General features: G+C 50.1%; 2 protein-coding genes across 3 annotated transcripts in view; one reads left to right on the top strand and one right to left on the bottom strand.

The window, feature by feature from the left end:
* The first annotated feature begins 1,140 nt into the window (after positions 1-1,140).
* Positions 1,141-11,266, top strand: SEPT8 (septin 8). 2 transcript variants are annotated; one of them, XM_008571637.1, is made up of 9 exons: positions 1,141-1,261; positions 2,272-2,467; positions 2,820-3,006; positions 4,034-4,195; positions 4,778-4,874; positions 5,094-5,262; positions 5,478-5,610; positions 5,744-5,934; positions 8,758-11,266. In XM_008571637.1, the coding sequence occupies exons 2-9, from the start codon at positions 2,301-2,303 to the stop codon at positions 8,798-8,800; spliced, it is 1,149 nt and encodes a 382-aa protein (XP_008569859.1). In that variant the 5' UTR covers positions 1,141-1,261; positions 2,272-2,300; the 3' UTR covers positions 8,801-11,266. The 2 variants fall into 2 exon arrangements, with proteins under 2 accessions (XP_008569859.1, XP_008569858.1); XM_008571636.1 differs by having other exon boundaries at positions 1,151-1,261; positions 8,477-11,266.
* Positions 11,267-13,131: 1,865 nt separating this feature from the next.
* CCNI2 (cyclin I family, member 2) overlaps positions 13,132-19,043 on the bottom strand; it is a 6,949-nt gene continuing 1,037 nt past the window's right edge. Inside the window, 8 exon segments of the mRNA XM_008571654.1 lie at positions 13,132-14,389; positions 15,069-15,316; positions 15,319-15,347; positions 16,265-16,404; positions 17,763-17,842; positions 18,408-18,534; positions 18,647-18,727; positions 18,839-19,031. Coding sequence (XP_008569876.1) covers positions 14,042-14,389; positions 15,069-15,316; positions 15,319-15,347; positions 16,265-16,404; positions 17,763-17,842; positions 18,408-18,534; positions 18,647-18,727; positions 18,839-19,031 — 1,246 coding nt within the window. The 3' untranslated portion in view covers positions 13,132-14,041.

Consider the following 19,043-nt stretch of genomic DNA (forward strand, 5'->3'; position numbering starts at 1 on the left):
GCTCCTGTGCTGTCTTCAGCTGGGCCTGCTTTCTCCACTCTGGAGCTGGGGGCAGGGTAGGCAGGTGAGACTGAATCTGCTGCCCTTTCCTGTCTTTGCTCTTTCTAGCTGGCAGTCAGGGCAGAGGAGCTCAGGAATGGAGGAGGCATGTTTCTGCCCATCATGGAGCTCTCTGGGGCCTGCCCTGGAGAGGGACTGAGCCTGGGAACCTTCCCTCAGAGGGCAGCATTTTACCCCCATTCCTTGGGAAGCCAGGGAAGCCTTCCACACAAATTGGAGTCTGACCATGACCTTCTGCTTTGGGTCCTCATGGTTTCTTTTTATAGTGCTGTGGGCCAGCTCCAGTAGCCCTGGCTCACTTGGGGCCTGCTGCCTGCCTTTCTGATAAGGCCAGGCTCTCACATGCTCATCTGGAACCCTCTGTCTAAACAACCAGAGCTGGGATGGGGGTGGGAGGGCAGCAGGATCCAGAGCTTGGGAGTCTCTAGAGAATACCATTGAGGCCAGGGGGAGGAGGCCTCAGAGTCATGATCCCTTCAGAGTCTGCCTCTGAGCCCCAGTGGTGGGCTGTGGTCGGTCCCAGTGAGGACCGACCCGTTCAGCAGGGCCCACGTGTGTATTCCACACTTGGTTGAGAGAGGAGCAGGGGTGAACATGGAGGACACAAGCCCAGCCTGACTGGGGAGGCCCCTCTGGTGGAGTGTGAAGGGGTCTGGCCACACCTGCCTCAGCTTGATCCCTGCTTCAACAGAGGGTCTGTGAGGTCTGGGACAGGGCAGCAACATTGCTCCTCTCCTCAGAGCTGGCTGCAGGGACATACACACTCTCCAGTCTGGGCCTTTGGTAGGCTTTAAGATCTAGGGGCCATCTGGGGCCTCCTACTGGCCATCCCAAGTGGAGCAGAACCATGGGGCGAAAGGGCCTTTTCCAAGGTGGGATTCATGGGCCCTGAGGGTGGTTGGGCTCCCTCTGTGGAAACTTGGCCTGGAGTTGGAGTTTTGGTGCTCTCAAGGTATGTCGTGAGATTTGCTGAGATTCAGACGAGAGGGGTCAGGCAGGTTTAACTCAGGCTTAGCCTCCCCCAGCTTGGCCTTTCTTCCATGGTGGGCTCACTGCCTTGCTTTATTTCTCTCTTGGCAGAATACAGAGCCGGAGCCCCGGAGCCTTGCCCTGGGCGGCCATGTGGGCTTTGACAGCCTCCCCGACCAGCTGGTCAGCAAGTCGGTCACTCAGGGCTTCAGCTTCAACATACTCTGTGTGGGTGAGTGTCATGGCCTGGTCAGGGGCCAGCCTGAGACAGAGGATGGATGAGAACCTTCTGGGAGAAGGGGCGCTGCTGCCCTAGCTACCTGTTAGCTGCAAGAGGGCTTCCCAGACAGAGAAACTTTGGGGGGGGGCAGGAGAAGGGTTTAGTTGGTATCTCTGCCAGGGTCAAGGACAGAGTTGGAGCCCTGGCCTGACACAGAGTTGTCATGAAGAGTAAACAGGATTAGGTACATGAAAGTGCTTTTTAAACTGTGGGTGTTTATTATAGAGGTTTAGATTCATTTATTCATTTTTTTATTTGTTAAAAAACATTTACTTATTCCTACTATATATCAAGGACACTACAGTAAAAAAGACCCTGCCTTTCATCATAATATTATGTAGTAGAAGCCCCAGCACACATATGAACAAATACAAGCCCAAACAGGGAGGCTCCATGTGAATCAAGGCCTGGGACTCCCAGAAGGGCACAAAGGGCTCTGCCAGACCCTCTGCAAGTCCCCCTTGGGAAGTAGATTGTTTTGAACCCTTCCTAGTTAAAGCTACATGAAACTGGGGTTGCCCAGGGCATGCAGGCCAAGCCATTGGTGGCTTCAGACCCCAGCCCTGCTGGCCCCATGACCATCCTGAGCCTGGGGGGGTAGCGCACAGAGCAGGCTATGCATTAGGACCTTGGGTCACACTGAGACCAGTGGAGGCTGGTGTCCAGTGGTGTGTCCACAGCTGCCTGGCTCTGCCTCTTCCCCATTCCCTGAGGTTACACATTGTGTCCAAGCCCGCCTTTTGGCTCTTTCTTCAACACATTATTTCTGAGGCTACTGAGGAAGGGATAGTTCCTGGGCAGTGGGGACAGTGAAGGATGGAGTGGGAGGCCTGCCATTCTCTCTTGTATGGGGCTAAGGGTGCTAAGGGTATCTGAGCCCCACCTGGCCTAGCCGCCAGCCAGGGACAGCCTGGTTCCAGCCTCAGACATCCACTTCTCCCCCGTCTGTCCCCACTCCCCAGGTGAGACTGGTATCGGCAAGTCCACGCTGATGAACACGCTCTTCAACACAACCTTCGAGACTGAGGAAGCCAGCCACCATGAGGCGTGTGTGTGCCTGCGGCCCCAGACCTATGACCTCCAAGAGAGCAATGTGCAGCTCAAGCTGACCATCGTGGATGCTGTCGGCTTTGGGGATCAGATCAATAAGGATGAGAGGCAAGAGGCGGGCCTCATCCCAGCCCACCCACGCAGCCAGGGTTCTAAACTCTGCCCAAGCACTCCACTCCATGCTGCCCCCATACGAATTGTCCAGCCCCACACTCCAGGGGGCCAGGGGGGCCCCTCAGGAATATCTGGGGTCCTGTGGTCACTAACTGACCAGGTACTCCTTGGGGGTGAGGGGAGGAATCAGGAGAAAGGGCCAACCACCTGTACCCAGACAGGGATCCCCAGGCAGAAGCTATTTGTTCCCAGGAAGAAAAGGCTGGTGCATAGCTTGGCTTGGCTCTGAGCCCCTCACACTGCGTGGCACAGCTGCCTGCCTCCTGGGTGATGGAGCTGTCTGTAGTTACAGGCCCATAGTCGACTACATCGACGCGCAGTTTGAAAACTATCTGCAGGAGGAGCTGAAGATCCGCCGCTCGCTCTTTGACTACCATGACACAAGGATCCATGTTTGCCTCTACTTCATCACACCCACAGGGCACTCCCTGAAGTCCCTGGATCTGGTGACCATGAAGAAACTAGACAGCAAGGTAAGTGCCCCACTGTTTCCCTGGGTTCCTGGCCTTCCAGTGGGATGGGATGTGGTGGCTGCAGCTTGACTGTCCACTGTGGTCCACAGGGAACTGGTCGGGGCTTGCAGGCAGCCCCACTGGCTTGGTCCTCTCCATATTTTATCTTGCATCTGTCTCTACTGCTCCAGCGGGCCCGCATTGCTCTGGGCTCTTTCTCCAGAGCCCTGTCCCCTGGGTCTGGCCCTGAGCCCCTCCTTCCAGCTAGTCTCATTCTCAGCCCTGCTGACTCCTCCCCTCCTCCTAGAGTTATCTCTACCTCCCTCTGAACCTCCCCAGAGCATCCCCCTTCCCATCTCAGCTTCTTCTTGGGGCTCATTTCTCTCTCTTAATTCCTAATATCTAGTTCCTCCCTTCACTTCCTCTTTCCTCCCTGGCATGGATTTCCCCTGGGTTCCTTCCGAGCCTGCTAGGGAAAGGGGAGTTAAGACCCAGAATTGGGATGTGAATAAGGAGTGGGTATTCTGAGGGCAGAGAGGAGAAGGAAGCTTCACGGGGACGACAGGAAAGGTCGGGGGTCCCGGAGGGCGTGTGACCCCACAGTCATCTGTCAGCTCTCATATGACTGCCCTCCCATCTCAGGAGTTCATTTTCATTGTGAAAAATGGGATAATCTTGGCCTGGGAGATTTTGAGATCTTCCTATGGCTACTGCTGATGGGTCATCGTACCTGCTTAGTGAGAGCTCAGCTCCACTACTGCTGCTTCTTTCAGGACTCAGGCTGCTTAAGACATTCAGAACACTATGGGTCAAAGCTGGGTATGCTCTGTGGGGCCAGTTTTGGAGCTGGATGGTGGTTTGTGGGACCCAGGGCTGTAAGAAGCTCTGCAGCCGATTGTTACAACCCATCAGAATGGCCACAGGTGGCTGGGTTTGGGCCAGGACTACCCATGGCAGCAGCTCCATCTCTCTGGCTTCTGATCCACAGTCAGAGAGCCATTGCTCAAAATAGCCAACTGACCTGCTATCTTCTCCCCTGATCCTGCAGGTGAACATAATTCCCATCATCGCCAAAGCTGACACCATCTCCAAAAGCGAGCTCCACAAGTTCAAGATCAAGATCATGGGTGAGCTGGTCAGCAATGGGGTCCAGATCTACCAGTTTCCCACTGATGACGAGGCTGTTGCAGAGATTAACGCAGTCATGAATGTGAGTACTGGGCAAGGGCCTCAGGGCTCTGAAGCCAGTGGGCTCAGAGCCAGCACAGATCTCAGACACAGCTCAGGACACTCTTATTCCCCAGGACTCCAGCCTTAGCTTGTCCAGGACAGATGGGTGAGCATCTGGAGCTGGCCAGTCCTATGCCCATGGGCAGGGGACAGGTGGAATCTGCTTTGGGCCTGCACTGGGGTTCCCCAGGTTTGAGTGTCACTAGATCTGGACTCAGGGCGGGAACATGAAACCCGTAGGAGTGAGCAGGCACGAGGCCAGGACTTAAGAACCTGGAAGGGAGCCAGGCTCACAGGTGGTTTCAGGGAGCCCTAACAGCTCCTGGGGAGCCCCAGGGCTGAATGAACACCCCAGAGAGTCGGGAACACTGGGGAGGGTGGTTAGGCTTCAGCCCACTCCCTTGTTTGGAGGTTCTAGGATCCTTCTCCAGAAGAGAGTCAGGAAATGAGCTTCTGGCCCCAGGGCCTTTGATCAGGTCTGGCAACCCCAAGGCAGTGAGTGAGAGTCTGTCCATTAACCTGAGTCAGCTCAATACTCACGCACACTCGGGCCCCTTTTCAGGCACACCTGCCCTTTGCCGTGGTGGGCAGCACCGAGGAGGTGAAGGTGGGGAACAAGCTGGTCCGAGCACGGCAGTACCCTTGGGGAGTGGTGCAGGGTGAGTGTGTGGGGGAGAGACATCCCCAGCTGGGGACCTGAACTTGGCACCCTGTCCCACCTGCTGCCTGTAGCACCTATCCTGTGTCCTCCTGTGTCCACCGGTGCACCTGCCCTGACTTTGTGCGCTCTGCCTGTAGCACCCTGACCTGTTCTGTCCTGTGTCCTCCTGTGCCCACCTGTGTGCCTTCCTGATGCGCCACATGCCTTCTGCTTCCAGTGGAGAATGAGAATCACTGCGACTTTGTGAAGCTCCGGGAGATGTTGATCCGGGTAAACATGGAGGACCTCCGTGAGCAGACCCACAGTCGGCACTACGAGCTCTACCGGCGCTGCAAGTTGGAGGAGATGGGCTTCCAGGACAGTGATGGTGACAGCCAGCCCTTCAGGTGACAGCCTGCGTGGGGAGTGAGCCTATCTTCATGGCCGCAGCCAGACTTGCCGCACTGGCATCTGTCCTCCAGGGTCTTCTGAGCCAGGCAGGGGCTTTGTGACCCCAGCAGCCTCTTACCCCTTGCACCCACGTGATTCTACATCTCTGGCTCTGCTGTGCCCCATTCCGCCATAACCTCACTCTTGGCCTCTCTTCTCTGGGTCTCCACAGCCTACAAGAGACGTACGAGGCCAAGAGGAAGGAGTTTCTGAGTGAACTGCAGAGGAAAGAGGAAGAGATGAGGCAGATGTTCGTCAACAAAGTGAAGGAGACAGAGCTGGAGCTGAAGGAGAAGGAAAGAGAGGTGTGTGCCGGGCTTGGGGGTTGTGGGGAGCACAGTGAGGGTGGTGGTGGGAGGGCCTGGGTGCTTTCCCTGCCCATGCCAAAGTTCCCACATCTTCTGTTCCCCCTACCTTCTGTACCCCCTTCTGCTCCAGCTCCATGAGAAGTTTGAGCACCTGAAGCGGGTCCATCAAGAAGAGAAGCGCAAGGTAGAGGAGAAGCGGCGGGAGCTGGAGGAGGAGACCAGCGCCTTCAACCGCAGGAAGGCTGCGGTTGAGGCCCTGCAGTCTCAGGCCTTGCACGCCACCTCACAGCAGCCCCTGAGGAAGGACAAGGACAAGAAGAAGTAGGTGGCGGGCCCTCCCCATGCTGGCTCCTCTCTCCTGCTCCCGGCTTCGCTTCCGCTTGTTTCTGGCTCCTCCCCACTGGCTCGCCCTCCTGCTTGCTCTCCCTCCTGCTTGCTCTCCCTTGCCCCTTTTCTGTTTTGCTCACTCATTTCCACTTGCTCTCCCACCTCTTTCTTCCTTACTTTTCTTTTTCTTTTTCTTTACTAGGGATCTTGATACCTCACGGTCCGGGTCTCTTACATGTGGGCATTCTCTCTTGCACGAGTGGTCTGTGCTCCAGCGCTGCCTCTCCCCTTCCCTTATCCCTCTTCCCTCGCCCTCCCCTCAGGCTCTCCCTTTCTCCCAGTCCTCCTCCCTTTCTCCCCCTCCCTCTTGCTCTCTCTTTCTCCCTCCTTTGTTCTCCTGCAGCAGCTGGGGACTCTGCTGCAATGTGGTGAAGGCTGGGCCACAGGCAGGAGCAGCTGAGAGGGTGTAGCTGTAGGGGTCTTAGGGAAGGTCTTTCGGAACAAGTGATGGACAGGGCCTGGGAATATCAGCATTTCCAGCCAGGTTCCAAAAGCTCCTGTGGTTTCTGCTTGGACAGTCATGGCACATCCTTCATCAGTCTTTGAGGCAGTGGGTGTGGGATTCATACTGGCTGGTAGGTGGTGATGGAGAATAGCAGGGACTCAAGCCCAGCCAGCACTGACCCCCTGGACACTATGATCACACCTATTTTGAAGGGCACGTGGAGCTGAAGAAAGGACAGCAGCTCCCTTTAGGGGCGCTGTGGGTTCTGCTAGGGAGGATGCTGCCCCTGGAGTAGAGGCTGGAGTTGTTCCTTCTGAGAGGTCAGAGAAAGACAGGACAGCAGGGAGGCTTCCCCAACCTCCAGGACTGCAACCAACTTGTTGACCAGGTGGGGGCAGCTCTGAGTAACTTCTCCTTGGTGGTTTCCATAGTCTATTTTCACACCCTTAGCTGGAGTCCGGATGTCCTGGCTACCAGGGATCTCCCTCTTCCACCCCACTTCATTCAGAGTCCCACGCCACCCCTGTGGGATCTTGGCCATCCCTGCTTCTCCCTGCCACTGGCCTTATTAGGTACCATCCTTTCTCTTGCCAACCCTGAAACTAAGCAGGTGTATCCACCTGGCCCTCAATCTTGGCTCCATTTCCTCCTGAAATGTTTGGGGATGTGTGTACCAAGGCCCCTCCTTCCTTGGTGGCAGTGGAGTGTAGTGGTTTGGGCCATGAAGTACATAGTTAGCTGTGGCCCTGGGATGCTGTTGCTGGCTTTTAGCACTCCACCTGCCCCATCCACAGTATTGCATCCCCTAACCCACACAGCACATGTGCACACAGGCATCCACGCAAACCATCACACTTTCTCTCCTGCTCCATCCTATGCAGAGACTCAGACACTTATCTACCAAAGCACACAGTATATATATTCAAAGAGACAAGGACACATGCTAAGGAAAAGAAACTAAAAGGCTTCTCCTTGGGGAAGGCCAAGGGCACAGAACCAGGCATTTAGGAATTAGATGCCAATTCTCGTTCCTAAGGCCTATCCTCTGCTTTGAGACAGACTCTCCTTTTTGTAGTCTCCCCCATCCCCATGCCTGGTGGTCCTATCCCACTGCTGGCAGTGCTGGGACAGATGAGCCCCTGACTGTCCCCAGGGAGACCCCTAGCGCCACACTCTCCTCAGCCATATGAATTTCCCCTCTGCTTTGCATTTGTTTCCATCCATGGTCCCGTGTCCAGCTCTTGGCTTGGTGAAATGTGGGGGTTTTGTGGGTTTCAAGCTGGCAGCTCAGAAATCTGGTTTTACTTGGCCCAGGCTGTCTTGTTAAAGAAAAGGTAGGCAGGGCCCCCAGGAAGTAAGCTATGGAGAAACCACTCAGAAATTGAAGACAAGAACTTGTGGCCAGGTCAGGGTCTCGGGATAGTGGGGGTGGGGTGCAGGCTGGCTTCTGGGCCACCAACACAGCTCTCAGGGTGGGGGCTTGTCACTGGCGTCTGGTCTCCCTGCCTTTTCCATGTGGCCTGGACTCCTTGGTATGTTCTCCAGGCCTGGGCCTGGAAAACAGGTCTTTTCTGTTTGCTGGACATGCCAGAAAGCTTCAGTCAGTTTGGCCTGTGGAAGAGAACTCTCTTCCCATGCTGGCCTTGCAGAGGCCAGGGGTGGGGTAGGTAGGGTGGCTGGGCACCCCTTTCTCTCACGCTGCTCACAGGAATAGGGCGAGTCAGGAGTGGATTTTTGGGGGTAGGGGTGGGGGCATACTTTTTATGACCATTTAGTTGATTGGCTTTGATTGATTGTATTTATTCTTCAAATTTTAATCCATTTTTGAAAAATTACTTCCCAATCAGATCTTGACCCTCAGCCTGGGATGCCACAAACTGAAGCGAATTCTCTGCTTTGTTCGTCCAAAAATGCCAAACTGCCTGCCCTTTCCCAGTGTCCATCTTGTGGTCTTTTGCTTCTGTTTGATTTGGTCTGTGTAACTGTTAATGTATGTGTTTTTGTTTTGTTTGTTTTATTTTTATTTTTCAGTTAACGCACGCACAGACTTACATGTCAAGAGTGGACTTAGACTTTCATGTGTTAAGTTGCTTGAGTTACACCTTGTGGCCCTTCTCCCATAACATGGTGCGAGGATGGACTGGGAGCCGGTACAGACTCCAGTGTTTACAGCCTGCTTTGCACCCCTGCCCCCAACCTGCCCCCAACCTGGCCCCAGGCTGCCCTGGGCCTGGTGGGCCACTCCTTTCTATGCAAACATGTTAAAGCCATGAATGCTGGAATCCAAAACTTACGAGGTTTATTTTTTTCAGAGCCAGTGGCTGGTCTTCCATTTACAGTGTCACTATCCCTTGATGGAGCAGTTATATGTGCCGCTCTAGTGAAGGCCCCAACCGGCGATGCTAGGCCTAATTGTTCAGCGTCAAGATGGCAACTCATGCGGTGCCCTAGGTGCAGCCACGTGGTCTGGTATACATGCTGCAAAATTCATCTGATTCCCCTTCATTTTAATTAATTTTTCTAACCTAGAGCTTAATTTCAATAACTTTAAAACACTTCTAAATTTTTATTTTGGCACCAGCATAAAGACAAATAATATCCTCTCCCATTATTTTCATAAGTAACACAGATTCCCTGGTTTTTTAAAACTAAAAGTATCTCTAAACCTTTCTTATGTATAAAGCACCCCTATAATATACAGGGAGAGGTGGGTAATAAACATCCTGTACTGACAGTGTTTGGAATTTCTTTACAATGAAAATGGAACATGAACAAGACCATGTCCAGTGTTTTTACTGTGAATGTAAATGGAACAGCAGCCCAAAGCCGTTGTCTCTGTGCCCCAGAGGTGCTACCTATAAACCAGGACCAACTCTATGTGTGTGTGCTAAGTGTCTGACTCCAATTAAGACTCCCAAACCAATCCTGCACATTGCAAATGGAGAGTGCTCAGTGGGGAAAAAGGCTGTTACCTCGAGGTCATTGTTTCTTCTTTCCTGGCTGAGTCACAGGGCAAAGACATGAAGGTGTCTGACATATGTAGACAATTTAAGAGTAAACTAGCAGCAAAGGAGCTTTTCCCTTTCAGCTGTACTCTAAAGGGCAACATTTTAAGAACATACTAGCAGCATTCGTTCTTCTGTGCTCCTGTTGGTTTTCAAGCTACCAGGAATATCAGAGTTGAGAATATGACCTGGCTAAATGAGAGATGAAAAATGATTAGATGAAAGGAAGGATGTCCTTTAATGTTGGTGAAGCACTGTGCTAGGCACTGGGGCTACCCAGAGGAACGCTCAGTGCTCCCCTCAAGGAGCTCACAGTCTAGCGCACTCTAGCTGGAAGAAGCCTTAGGAAGTGCTGCTCATTTATTGCCGGATTGACAGTTTGCTTTTCATACCCTTATCTTCCTTCCCCTTACTGTTTACCCTTTCCTGCCTGGCCTGCTTTATTGATTTCTAGGACCGTGTCCTGGCTTCCTCCTGCCCTTCTGGGATGATGTTCCATTCAGAGTGGGGCAGAAGGGTGAACTGCATGCTTCCACTGAGGCACGGCAGAAAGAGGCAGACTTTACATGTGAGGGGCTCCACATGCCAGGAGTTTTACTGATGTTCAAAGTGAAAAATCTCCAAGTGTTATGCCATGACCACAGGTGGATCCAGATTTGTGGGGCTGAAAGCTTGAACTATTTAGGAGACTTATTTAAGAAAAAGAGTATGATATAAAATTAAATCTAGGGCCTTGGGAAAGTGTCCTGAAGATTGAGCTTCATTAGCTTCACAAAAAACCCACCTCTGGTTGTGACTGAAAACTGATGCTTCAGTATGAGTATCTAAAAAGGTAAATGAGCATATCTAAGGCAAATGTGGGCTGTGAGTAGTGCATCTTAGGGTAATTTATATGTCTGAATGTATATTCAGTTAGGTCAAAGCATGACCTTTATGATAGTCTCTCTTGGCTAATATATTTCTGAAAACAAGGCTCAATGACCCAGCAGGTTCACTGGTTACATAAGCAATGAGGACTCCTGGTTCTAGGGCCAACACAGAGACTCTAGAGTGGGCAGATTCTGCCTCCCATCCACTGCAGCCTGCAGGCGGTGCCCCAGGTATACTGCAAGACCTTCCCAGCATCTCTGGGGAGCCCTGACAGACTTGCATTTTCTGGGGTCTGAGCTGCCTCCACAGGTCCCGTCAGCTTTAGCAAGCCTCACTCCACCTCTCCCCCTGCTGTTTGTGTCTGGGATTTTGTCATCTTTAGCTGAGACCAAATTAATCCTTGGTAGTCCTGGAATGTGACCCCTGTCAGCAGGATCTGATTTACCCCTCTTTTTTTTTCATTGTCACTTGTCGGCATTATTATGACTGTCATATAGGATCATGTTGGCATTTACTATCTTGTTTTTCATGAATCAAGTTGCTTTGGGTAGAATCACCATATAACTTATTATCCAAACTAGGACTTTTGAGAGAGAAAGGGGATGCTGTTAATAATTATGCCAGGTCAACAGGAATAAACCAAAACTGTCCCAGGCAAACCAGGATGTATGATCTCCCTAGTTATGGGTAAGCTGAGTCTAGACATTGTGCAGACTGACTGCATATGTTTGTATATGTCTATGTGTGGGTCCTCTGTTAAGTGGGGCTCATATTACTGGCTATCAGGCCTGAGGGAAGTGTGGCTTGCTAGTGTGTTATGTTAACATGCTTTTCTAAAACTGCTTCACTTGTTAATTCATTTACTCCGTCATTCATTGACTGTTTTTGTTCCTTTCCATTCACTTTGTATTCATTTTTTTTTCATTAAATTTTGCATTTATTTTGAGTTTTTGTGGTGTCTTTTTTGGGCATTTGCTTTTTCTGATATAACATATTTTCTGAGCCTATTAATCTGCTACAGTTGTGGTAAAACACAGCTTGTCTTTTCTATGAACTTTGTAAAGGTCAATCTACTTCCATGGTAATTATGTTTCGATAGTGAATCCTGCTATGGGCATCTATGAAAGGCTCTTGGGAGGGTGTGGGATTGAGGAAAGAGTCACAATTAGGAAAGGGAATATGCTGCCTGTGGCCCGTGGATCTTTATTGGGCAACTGGGTGCAGGGCACGGGAGAAGGCACACACTGTCCTCGAGGAGCTTACATCCTTACCAAAGGAGGCTTATCATGGGACAACTAACATTTGAGTGCTTATTGTGTGCCAGGATTGCTCTGAAGTGCATTACATGCATTAACTTATCTTCATCCTAATCCCATGATTAGGTACCATTATTCTCTCCATTTTATAGGTGAGACACAGAGACAGTAAGTAATTACCCAAGGTCACACAGCAAGTTCCAGGAGGAGCTGGGATTTGAATATTGGTAGTCTGTACTCTTAATTGCTGAGCTATAGCTGCTCCTTGGCATCCAAATGGGATGATGAGAGAACAATGGAAATGTGGCCGGTGTTAAAGTGGACTGTCTGACAGTGTGGGCTGGTGGACCCAATATGGTTCTGTAGGGATGGGAAGCTCTGAGGCACAGGCCAATGTCTGGCTGAGGAAAGGCAGACTGGTGGTAGAAGGAAGTGATAACAAGCACATGGGTTCATTTGTTGAGGAGCTTCCTCCATTGGGCACTAGGTAGATTCTGGGAAGACAAAATGAGAAAACGAGGACTGAGGTTGGGGAGCCTGGCAGGGAGACTGGTATGCAGACATGCCTAATGAAGGTGTAGCTCAACTCTACCTGTGGGAGGCAAAGTCTTCACCAAGCTTTGAAGGACAGAGACTCTCCAGGGAACCAGGGGGAGAAGGGCCTCCCGGTAGAGGAAACATTGGAAACATTGCATAACTCAGCTCACCCGTTTGGGGGAAGTACTATTTGGACAAGTTTAAGAAAGGTCCATGATGCTCCCCTATTCTGCCTCCCTGAGCCCAGCTGCCTTTCCCATTGCTATAGCATCTGTCTCTGAGTTTTCTCCCATCTCCACTTTCCGCAGTCTCATTTCTTTGCCAATCCCTGCCTTCGGTAGGTGAGGATAAAAAGAAGATGGATTGTGTCCATATTTCTCCTCCAACAGTGATTCCCAGTCTCTTAGCTGTGGTGGAATATGAGTACCTCATATCAGGAAAAAAATGTTAGAGGGGAGTAGGATGGGACCTGGGATCCCAAGGCAAGTTTGAACAGCATTCAAGACTTAAAAAAAAAAAATTCACAAGTGGCACTTTGGCAGTACAAAAGTTAACTTCCCCAGAGAAGAGTTTACATTTACAGCCAGGTACAGCAACAGTGCTGTCCCTTATCCCAGTACTGGGGCTCACAGGTCTACTTTCTACTTTCTCCAAGAGATTGGAAGTTGGATCAGCTCTGGGGACCCAGCTTATATCCAGAGCCACCTGGTTAAGAGGTCCAGATGCCTCCCAGCAGTTCCCCAAAGCCTGAGACAGCCAGAGCTGGTGTGGGCCCTCAGGATGAGCTCCTGCCCCACCTACTGCCCACTCACTGGAAGGAGGAGGAAGAGGCAGTCATGGCCACCACTGGAAGCTGTGGCCATGAGCAGCATGCTGTCCTTCAGCGTCTCTATCTGTCAAATGGGTGCTGGACTAGAGGACCGTTTTGTTAGGAGACCTAGGAGATAGTGTTCTAAGTACATTTGACTCTAGCAAATCTAAACGCACAGCATCCCATAAATGCAAAATAAGATTCAGATAGCATTGAAAGCAATTAAAGTTTATTTTTGCAAAAGCTCCAACAAGGAAGTGTGTGTCAAGAAAAGATAGAAATGTACACTGATTCTGTAGTATAGACAATTATAGTACCTCTGGCCCTTGACCACTTTGCACCTAGTAATAGATCATATCCCCCATCCCCCATGGCTTAGCACATTTACAAAAAAACTGTTCACAGAGGAAAGACTTCACAAACCACCTCTAAATGAGTGGCTCAGTCATTCATATCCCCAACACTACTTACACAGCTCCAGCTGGCATCATTGTCAGCTGGACTCCACTGCTTAGAGAATGGCTCTATAGTATCACAGCTTCAGAGAGACAGCTGGCTTCTCCCTCACAGCCATGCTCGTAACCCCCTCCTCTTCCTGGCAGCACAGTGGCTGGAACAGGCTCGGCCTCAGAACCTGCTCATCTCAAAAGTTTCTCAGAGCTTCACCTCCTCGTCATAGGTGTTAACCTGTAATACCCATGGGTTAGCATAAAATTTCTCTAGTTAAACTAATAATTTAAACTACTTCATTTAAGATTAATAAAGGAAAAGTATGCTTAAAGCTTGCTCAAGTTACTGTACATTAAACAAAGCATACTTTATAATTTAGTCCTTGTGAAGAGAAGGCATATGTCATGGTCATGTCAGGATAAATGTAGCTGTAGAGACTGTCCCATTTTTGGAGTGGCAGGCAGGGTAGCTGACTTGAAAGACTGCACATGTGTTTGGGATAAGCCTAGGAAGTTGAAAGGATCTGCCCAGCTCTGGCCCTTCATCCCTGAGCAATGCCCACCTTCTGGCCTCATATTCCAGCTCTTTTAGGGGCCAGTACCAACCCTTGCTGGAGAAGGAAGGAAAAACAAGCTGTAGTTTGAGCATTCATTCATTCCTCCTGGTTTCAGGCCCAAAGAAGAGGGAGCAAAGGCAGGGTCATGGTCTGTCCAACCACTCTTACATCTACAGACCCCGACCTGCCTCCCCCTCCCCCACTTCTAAGGACTGTCAGGAACTTTTTCTCAGTTGCTCTTCCAGGGCCTTCTTCCCTTCTTGTTACAGGAGTCATAAAACCAAAGAATTCATAGGAGTCCAAGCAAGAAGGGTTCCCATTCTCTGAAGGCACTGGGGTAGGGGTAGAGAGGCTGGTTGGCAGATGAAACAGAAAATTGTCAGTGTAGGAGGATGACTAAAAACTTCTCAGCTGCTGCTTTACAGGTTCCTTGCAGCAGTTGTACTACTCAGTGCTGACCTGTATTAAAACTGAATGGCCATCCCTGAAATAGAACTATCTTACATTTTAAGAAATAGGCAGTTGAGTGCCATAATGTTAACACAAAGCAACTTCAGGAAGGTCTAACCACCCAACTTAGGAGTATTAACTCTACCATCTGAGGGACAGCCATGTCCTACATCAGTAAAATGATCATTAGTCTAACTAAGCATTTCATCCTAACCTATCTTTCCTGAGGGATTGTGACCCCCTACACCTGACTCATGGTACCCCAGTGCCGGGCACCATACACTCATACAGAGCGTGAGGGGCCTGGAATTTATACTCCCCAATATTAAGCTCAGGGTTGTTTCCTCCTGAGTTGAATATGTCCATCTCCCCTTCTGTCCCCCCCCCCCCCCCCTGCCATTCTCTTGGCTACAAGGGCTGCCATTGAGATAAAGTTTCTTTCACTGTCACAGAAACCCACCCCCAATGGTCCAGTGAAGAGAACACATGTCCCATACTCGACTTCAAAGAGCATGGCCAACTGTGGAAAGCCTAGCCCTCACGAAGGCTCGTCACAGAGTTATCGTGGCCAGAGCACCTTTCTGAGCCCACAAGGGCCAAGAAAGGTCATGGGTACCATTTGGGGGCAGAGTGTGTCAGCTAAAGAGGTAAAACTCAGAGCTCAGTCTGGGGCAAAGTTGATGTCTACCTGTGCTTTCTTTAGCAGATCAGATATAGGAGTACACCAGTCGGGCATGAGCCTCTCCAACTCTAAGGTGATGATGACCAAGGCCAGTGTGGAGCCCTTGAACTGCAGCAGCTGGTGGCCCGCCATACAGTGCTGCAGCTGCCTGGTCAGGGATGCGACGTGGAGGGAAGGATTCCTCTGAGGCAGCAGCTCCACCACATGGGGCCAGCTCAGGACCACCAGGGCGTGGAATTGGAAACTATGATTTTAATGTTAGAACAGAAAACCCCATACTTTTCATATATTAATGACCAAAAGTGCAAACAATTTAAATTTCCATCAGGAAGCAGGGAGTATCAAATGTTGCCCAACCCTTTTCATTCCCATCCAAAGCTCCACAAGGGGCTTGAGGCTTAATGCCCATTCTGTGGCCAAGCTGTTTCAACCCTGGAGAGAAAAGACAGTCTGCTGTGTGATATGATCATTATGAGCCTAAAGTATCTAGATGACAATGTTTCAGTTCTGAAAAATAGAAACATACTATTCGAGATCAAGGTAGCAGAAAAGTTACTTGTATCTGCTTGACATGAGAAGAAACTCTGCAACTTGGCAACAGTGGCCAGTTTTCATAATGAAACAGCCCTTAGTGATTTAATCTTCATGCTTCATAACAGACCAAAATCCCATGACATTTTCCATTGCATAATTTTGCCTTACTAACAGAATCATATTCTGAAGGATGACCATCATTCCCCTAACTAAAACAAATACAAACTAATGTATGATATTTTTTTAAGTGCCAGATCAATATGGTCTAAAGCCTCAATAAGGATTGTGTGTAGGTAAATAAAGACAGCTAAGTGAATGTGTGTAAAGTGTAGCAAAAGCAGACAGCTATTTATGTACAATATTCATAGAATGGAAAGTTAAATATTTTTGCAGTGTGCATTTAAAAGAGAAACTCACCATAACAGTGCCATCTAAAAATCTTTGTAAAGTTAATTTAATGTCGTTTAGAAGTGGGAGTCTGGTGGAACTGTGTTGGATTTAAGATACATTTTCACACTTCTGTATGTCGTGAGCCTTGTGGGTCACCTCACCGTGGTGCATGTGCAAGGACGTGTGCACGCCTGTGCTTTGCCATCCGATGTTGTGAACAACTGTTCCAAAGGCACAAATGAGTCTCGGGTAGACTCTGCAAACTCCTCATACTCACTATAGTCAAGAAGTCCAGCGGTGTCCCGATACAGAGGTCCCAGTGCAGTCTGTCCAGAATAGCCAACTCCATCCTCAGCAGCTCATTTGGGGTATAGCCAGAGCCATAGTGCTTTATGAAGTCTTTTATGCGTGGAATTAACTGTAAAAAGAAAATAAAGAGGACAAAGCCCTACATCATGTCACAGTAGCTTTTGTTTTCTTATCCATGGGGACTGGGCATCTATGACCTTAGTAGAGTTGTCTTCCAGGGGCCTGCCACAGAAAATGTTTCTGAAAGAAAAACTAAACCAGATCTTGGCTATCTGTCAAGTCCCCAGTAGTTCTGTAGTGAATGTTAATTAGTCACCCTCTGCAAAAAGTCTTGATCCCCAATTGCACGCCAGCTTGCCAGCTCAAACCCGAAGGTTCTTGCTTCCTGGTCTGTACCGGACAGGCCTATTGATAAAACCTCCTATGGTTTTTGCAGCATCACAACTGCAAGCACATTCCCTTCAACCTCGATTGAATGTGGTTCAGTTCTGGAAAAACTATGACTTTCCCCCAGAGGGATTAAGGGTTGTCTATGAACATCCAAGTACCAAGTGCATTAAAGACTTGGTCCTACTTTTTCACATAAACAAAGTACTACTATAGCTTCCAGAAATACTTCTTTTAAGGGTCATTTACTTGATTTTTATTTGGACAAAAGTGACCTGTGGGGGGGCACCAATTATATTCTAGTAAACAGAGTCAAAACATTTTTACTAAAAGTTTGGAACTGGACACACAAGCAACTTTTTTCTGCCTCCTTAGGCCAGACCCAGAGATCAGCCAAGGAAGACTCTGTAGAAATGGCAGTGGTTTCACCATCTCCAAAGCAGGAGAGGGCACAGGGAGGTGGGAAGGTCTGGAAAGAGTCTCAGGAGACAAGAGTATCTGTCCTCATGGACAGAAGGCACAGTGAAACTCAGAAGCAAGCAAGCCTGAAGCCCTTGTGGGGGCTTCTCTTCTACCCCCAGCACATGGCCCTCCTGCCTCTCTCAGAGAAGCGGCCCAGAATCCCTGAGGACCAGTTTCACTGACATAGCCGAGTCCTAAGATTCAAGCGGCTTTCTTAGACAGAGTATCTGGGGGTGGACGTTAAGCCACATGGTTTGAGAGGCCTTTTTCCTAGCTCAACAGCAGATGCCTCTGTTTAGTGGGAGATGGCATCTGGCATCAACCAATGAAGCAAAATGTACCTGCCAGGAGGTCAGTCCTCTGGGTTTGCTGGGCCAGTCAGTTCAGCTGCTCTAATTCCCCATTTGTGAGGCTTCAGAGTCTGACAACCTGAGGAAGGGGCAGCAGAGATCCTGGGAACTTAGTGACTTTTCCAAAATGCCCACCATTCCCAAGGGCACAGACCTTTCAGGAAACTTGAGTGCTCAGTCCTTGAGCACCTGAGTTTCCTTTCAGGAAACTTGATTTACACCCCTATACGTCAAATGCAACCCAGCATGGACTTCCAGGGATGCATACATACTCTTCTTCATTAACTTTTACAGCCAGTCTCAAGGAAATAATTGTGATGCAATTGGAGTGACCTCCTTTTATCTGCAGTATGGAACAAACACTGGAGCAAAATTTGGATTCCAGAAACAAAGTGAAAAGCATCTCTGAGTTTTTGTTTGCTTTTTGTTTTTTCTTTAAGAAAATAAGCTCCCCCTCCAACCCCAACTTTTTTTTTTAAATGACTGTATTTCCCCACAAGACAGAAAGTTAGTGCCATTTTTAGATTTGACCAATGAAGATGCTGATTTCAGAACCACAGATGACTGTCAGTGTTTGTTAGGGGACTGACTGGAGGTGGGAAATATGGCACCTTCTCAGGGAACACAGTCCTATCCTGGCCTCAAAGCAGTGGGGGACAGGTCCAGATGAGCACATCCAGGTGCTCTCATGCTCCCCAAGTCCAACCCTTACAACCACAGGACACTGAACCAGACAGAAACGGAGGTAAGGATGTGGAGAGGTTCTAATCCCAGCTCTACCACCTGGAGTCAGTTACTTAATTTGCCTTGGTTTGAGCATCTGACATTGCTCACCTTTCAGGCAGCAATGGGGAGCAGAGGTTGGTTTCTTCTCCCACCATCTATCACCATCCCTCAGAGGCCTCCTTACCTTCAGAAACCAGGAGGTGGCTGAAGATGGTGAGAACTAGGTTAAAAGTGGCCCGAGAGAAGTCAAAGATGTTCTTCAGCCTCAAGAACCACAACACGACTCCCTGGAATGCGTCACGAATTTCAACCTGCTGGTAAAAGGGGTAGGAGTGGGCAGAGCAGGTCGTTGGTGACCAGTCCCGGTCCACCAATGGTGGGAGCCGCCTGCTTAAGGTGACCAGAGGGTTTGTGAGAAGCCCTTACCTTCAATCCCGGTGAACTTAAGTGCCTCTCTGTCGCCCAGCGGCTCACGACTCCTACCCCGTCCCGCGCCCCTTCTCCGTCCTAAGCAGAGTTCCCCAACTCAAACAGGCGCTCGTCCGAAGCCCCTACCAAGACACTCCCCAGTGAGAAAAGCAAGCCAATGCCGCCATATGCCTAGTGCGGGGGACACACCTGGGGAAGGGCCCGTCCGCCTCCCGCGCCCCGGTGAGGAGGGCCCCGCTGCGGGCGCCGTGCCTGGGGTTTGTGCCCCGGCTCAGTCGCGCATGGCGGCCCAGGGCCGGTTTCAGGTGGGCGAGCGCTGGCACTTGTCCAGGAGGCCACCTCGGTCGCACCGCAGGGGCCGCCGTTCCGGCTGGGAGGGACGCTACGGAGCCCG

Source organism: Galeopterus variegatus, unplaced genomic scaffold (assembly GCF_000696425.1).
Source record: "Galeopterus variegatus unplaced genomic scaffold, G_variegatus-3.0.2 Scaffold708, whole genome shotgun sequence".
In the NCBI taxonomy this organism is placed as follows: domain Eukaryota; kingdom Metazoa; phylum Chordata; class Mammalia; order Dermoptera; family Cynocephalidae; genus Galeopterus; species Galeopterus variegatus.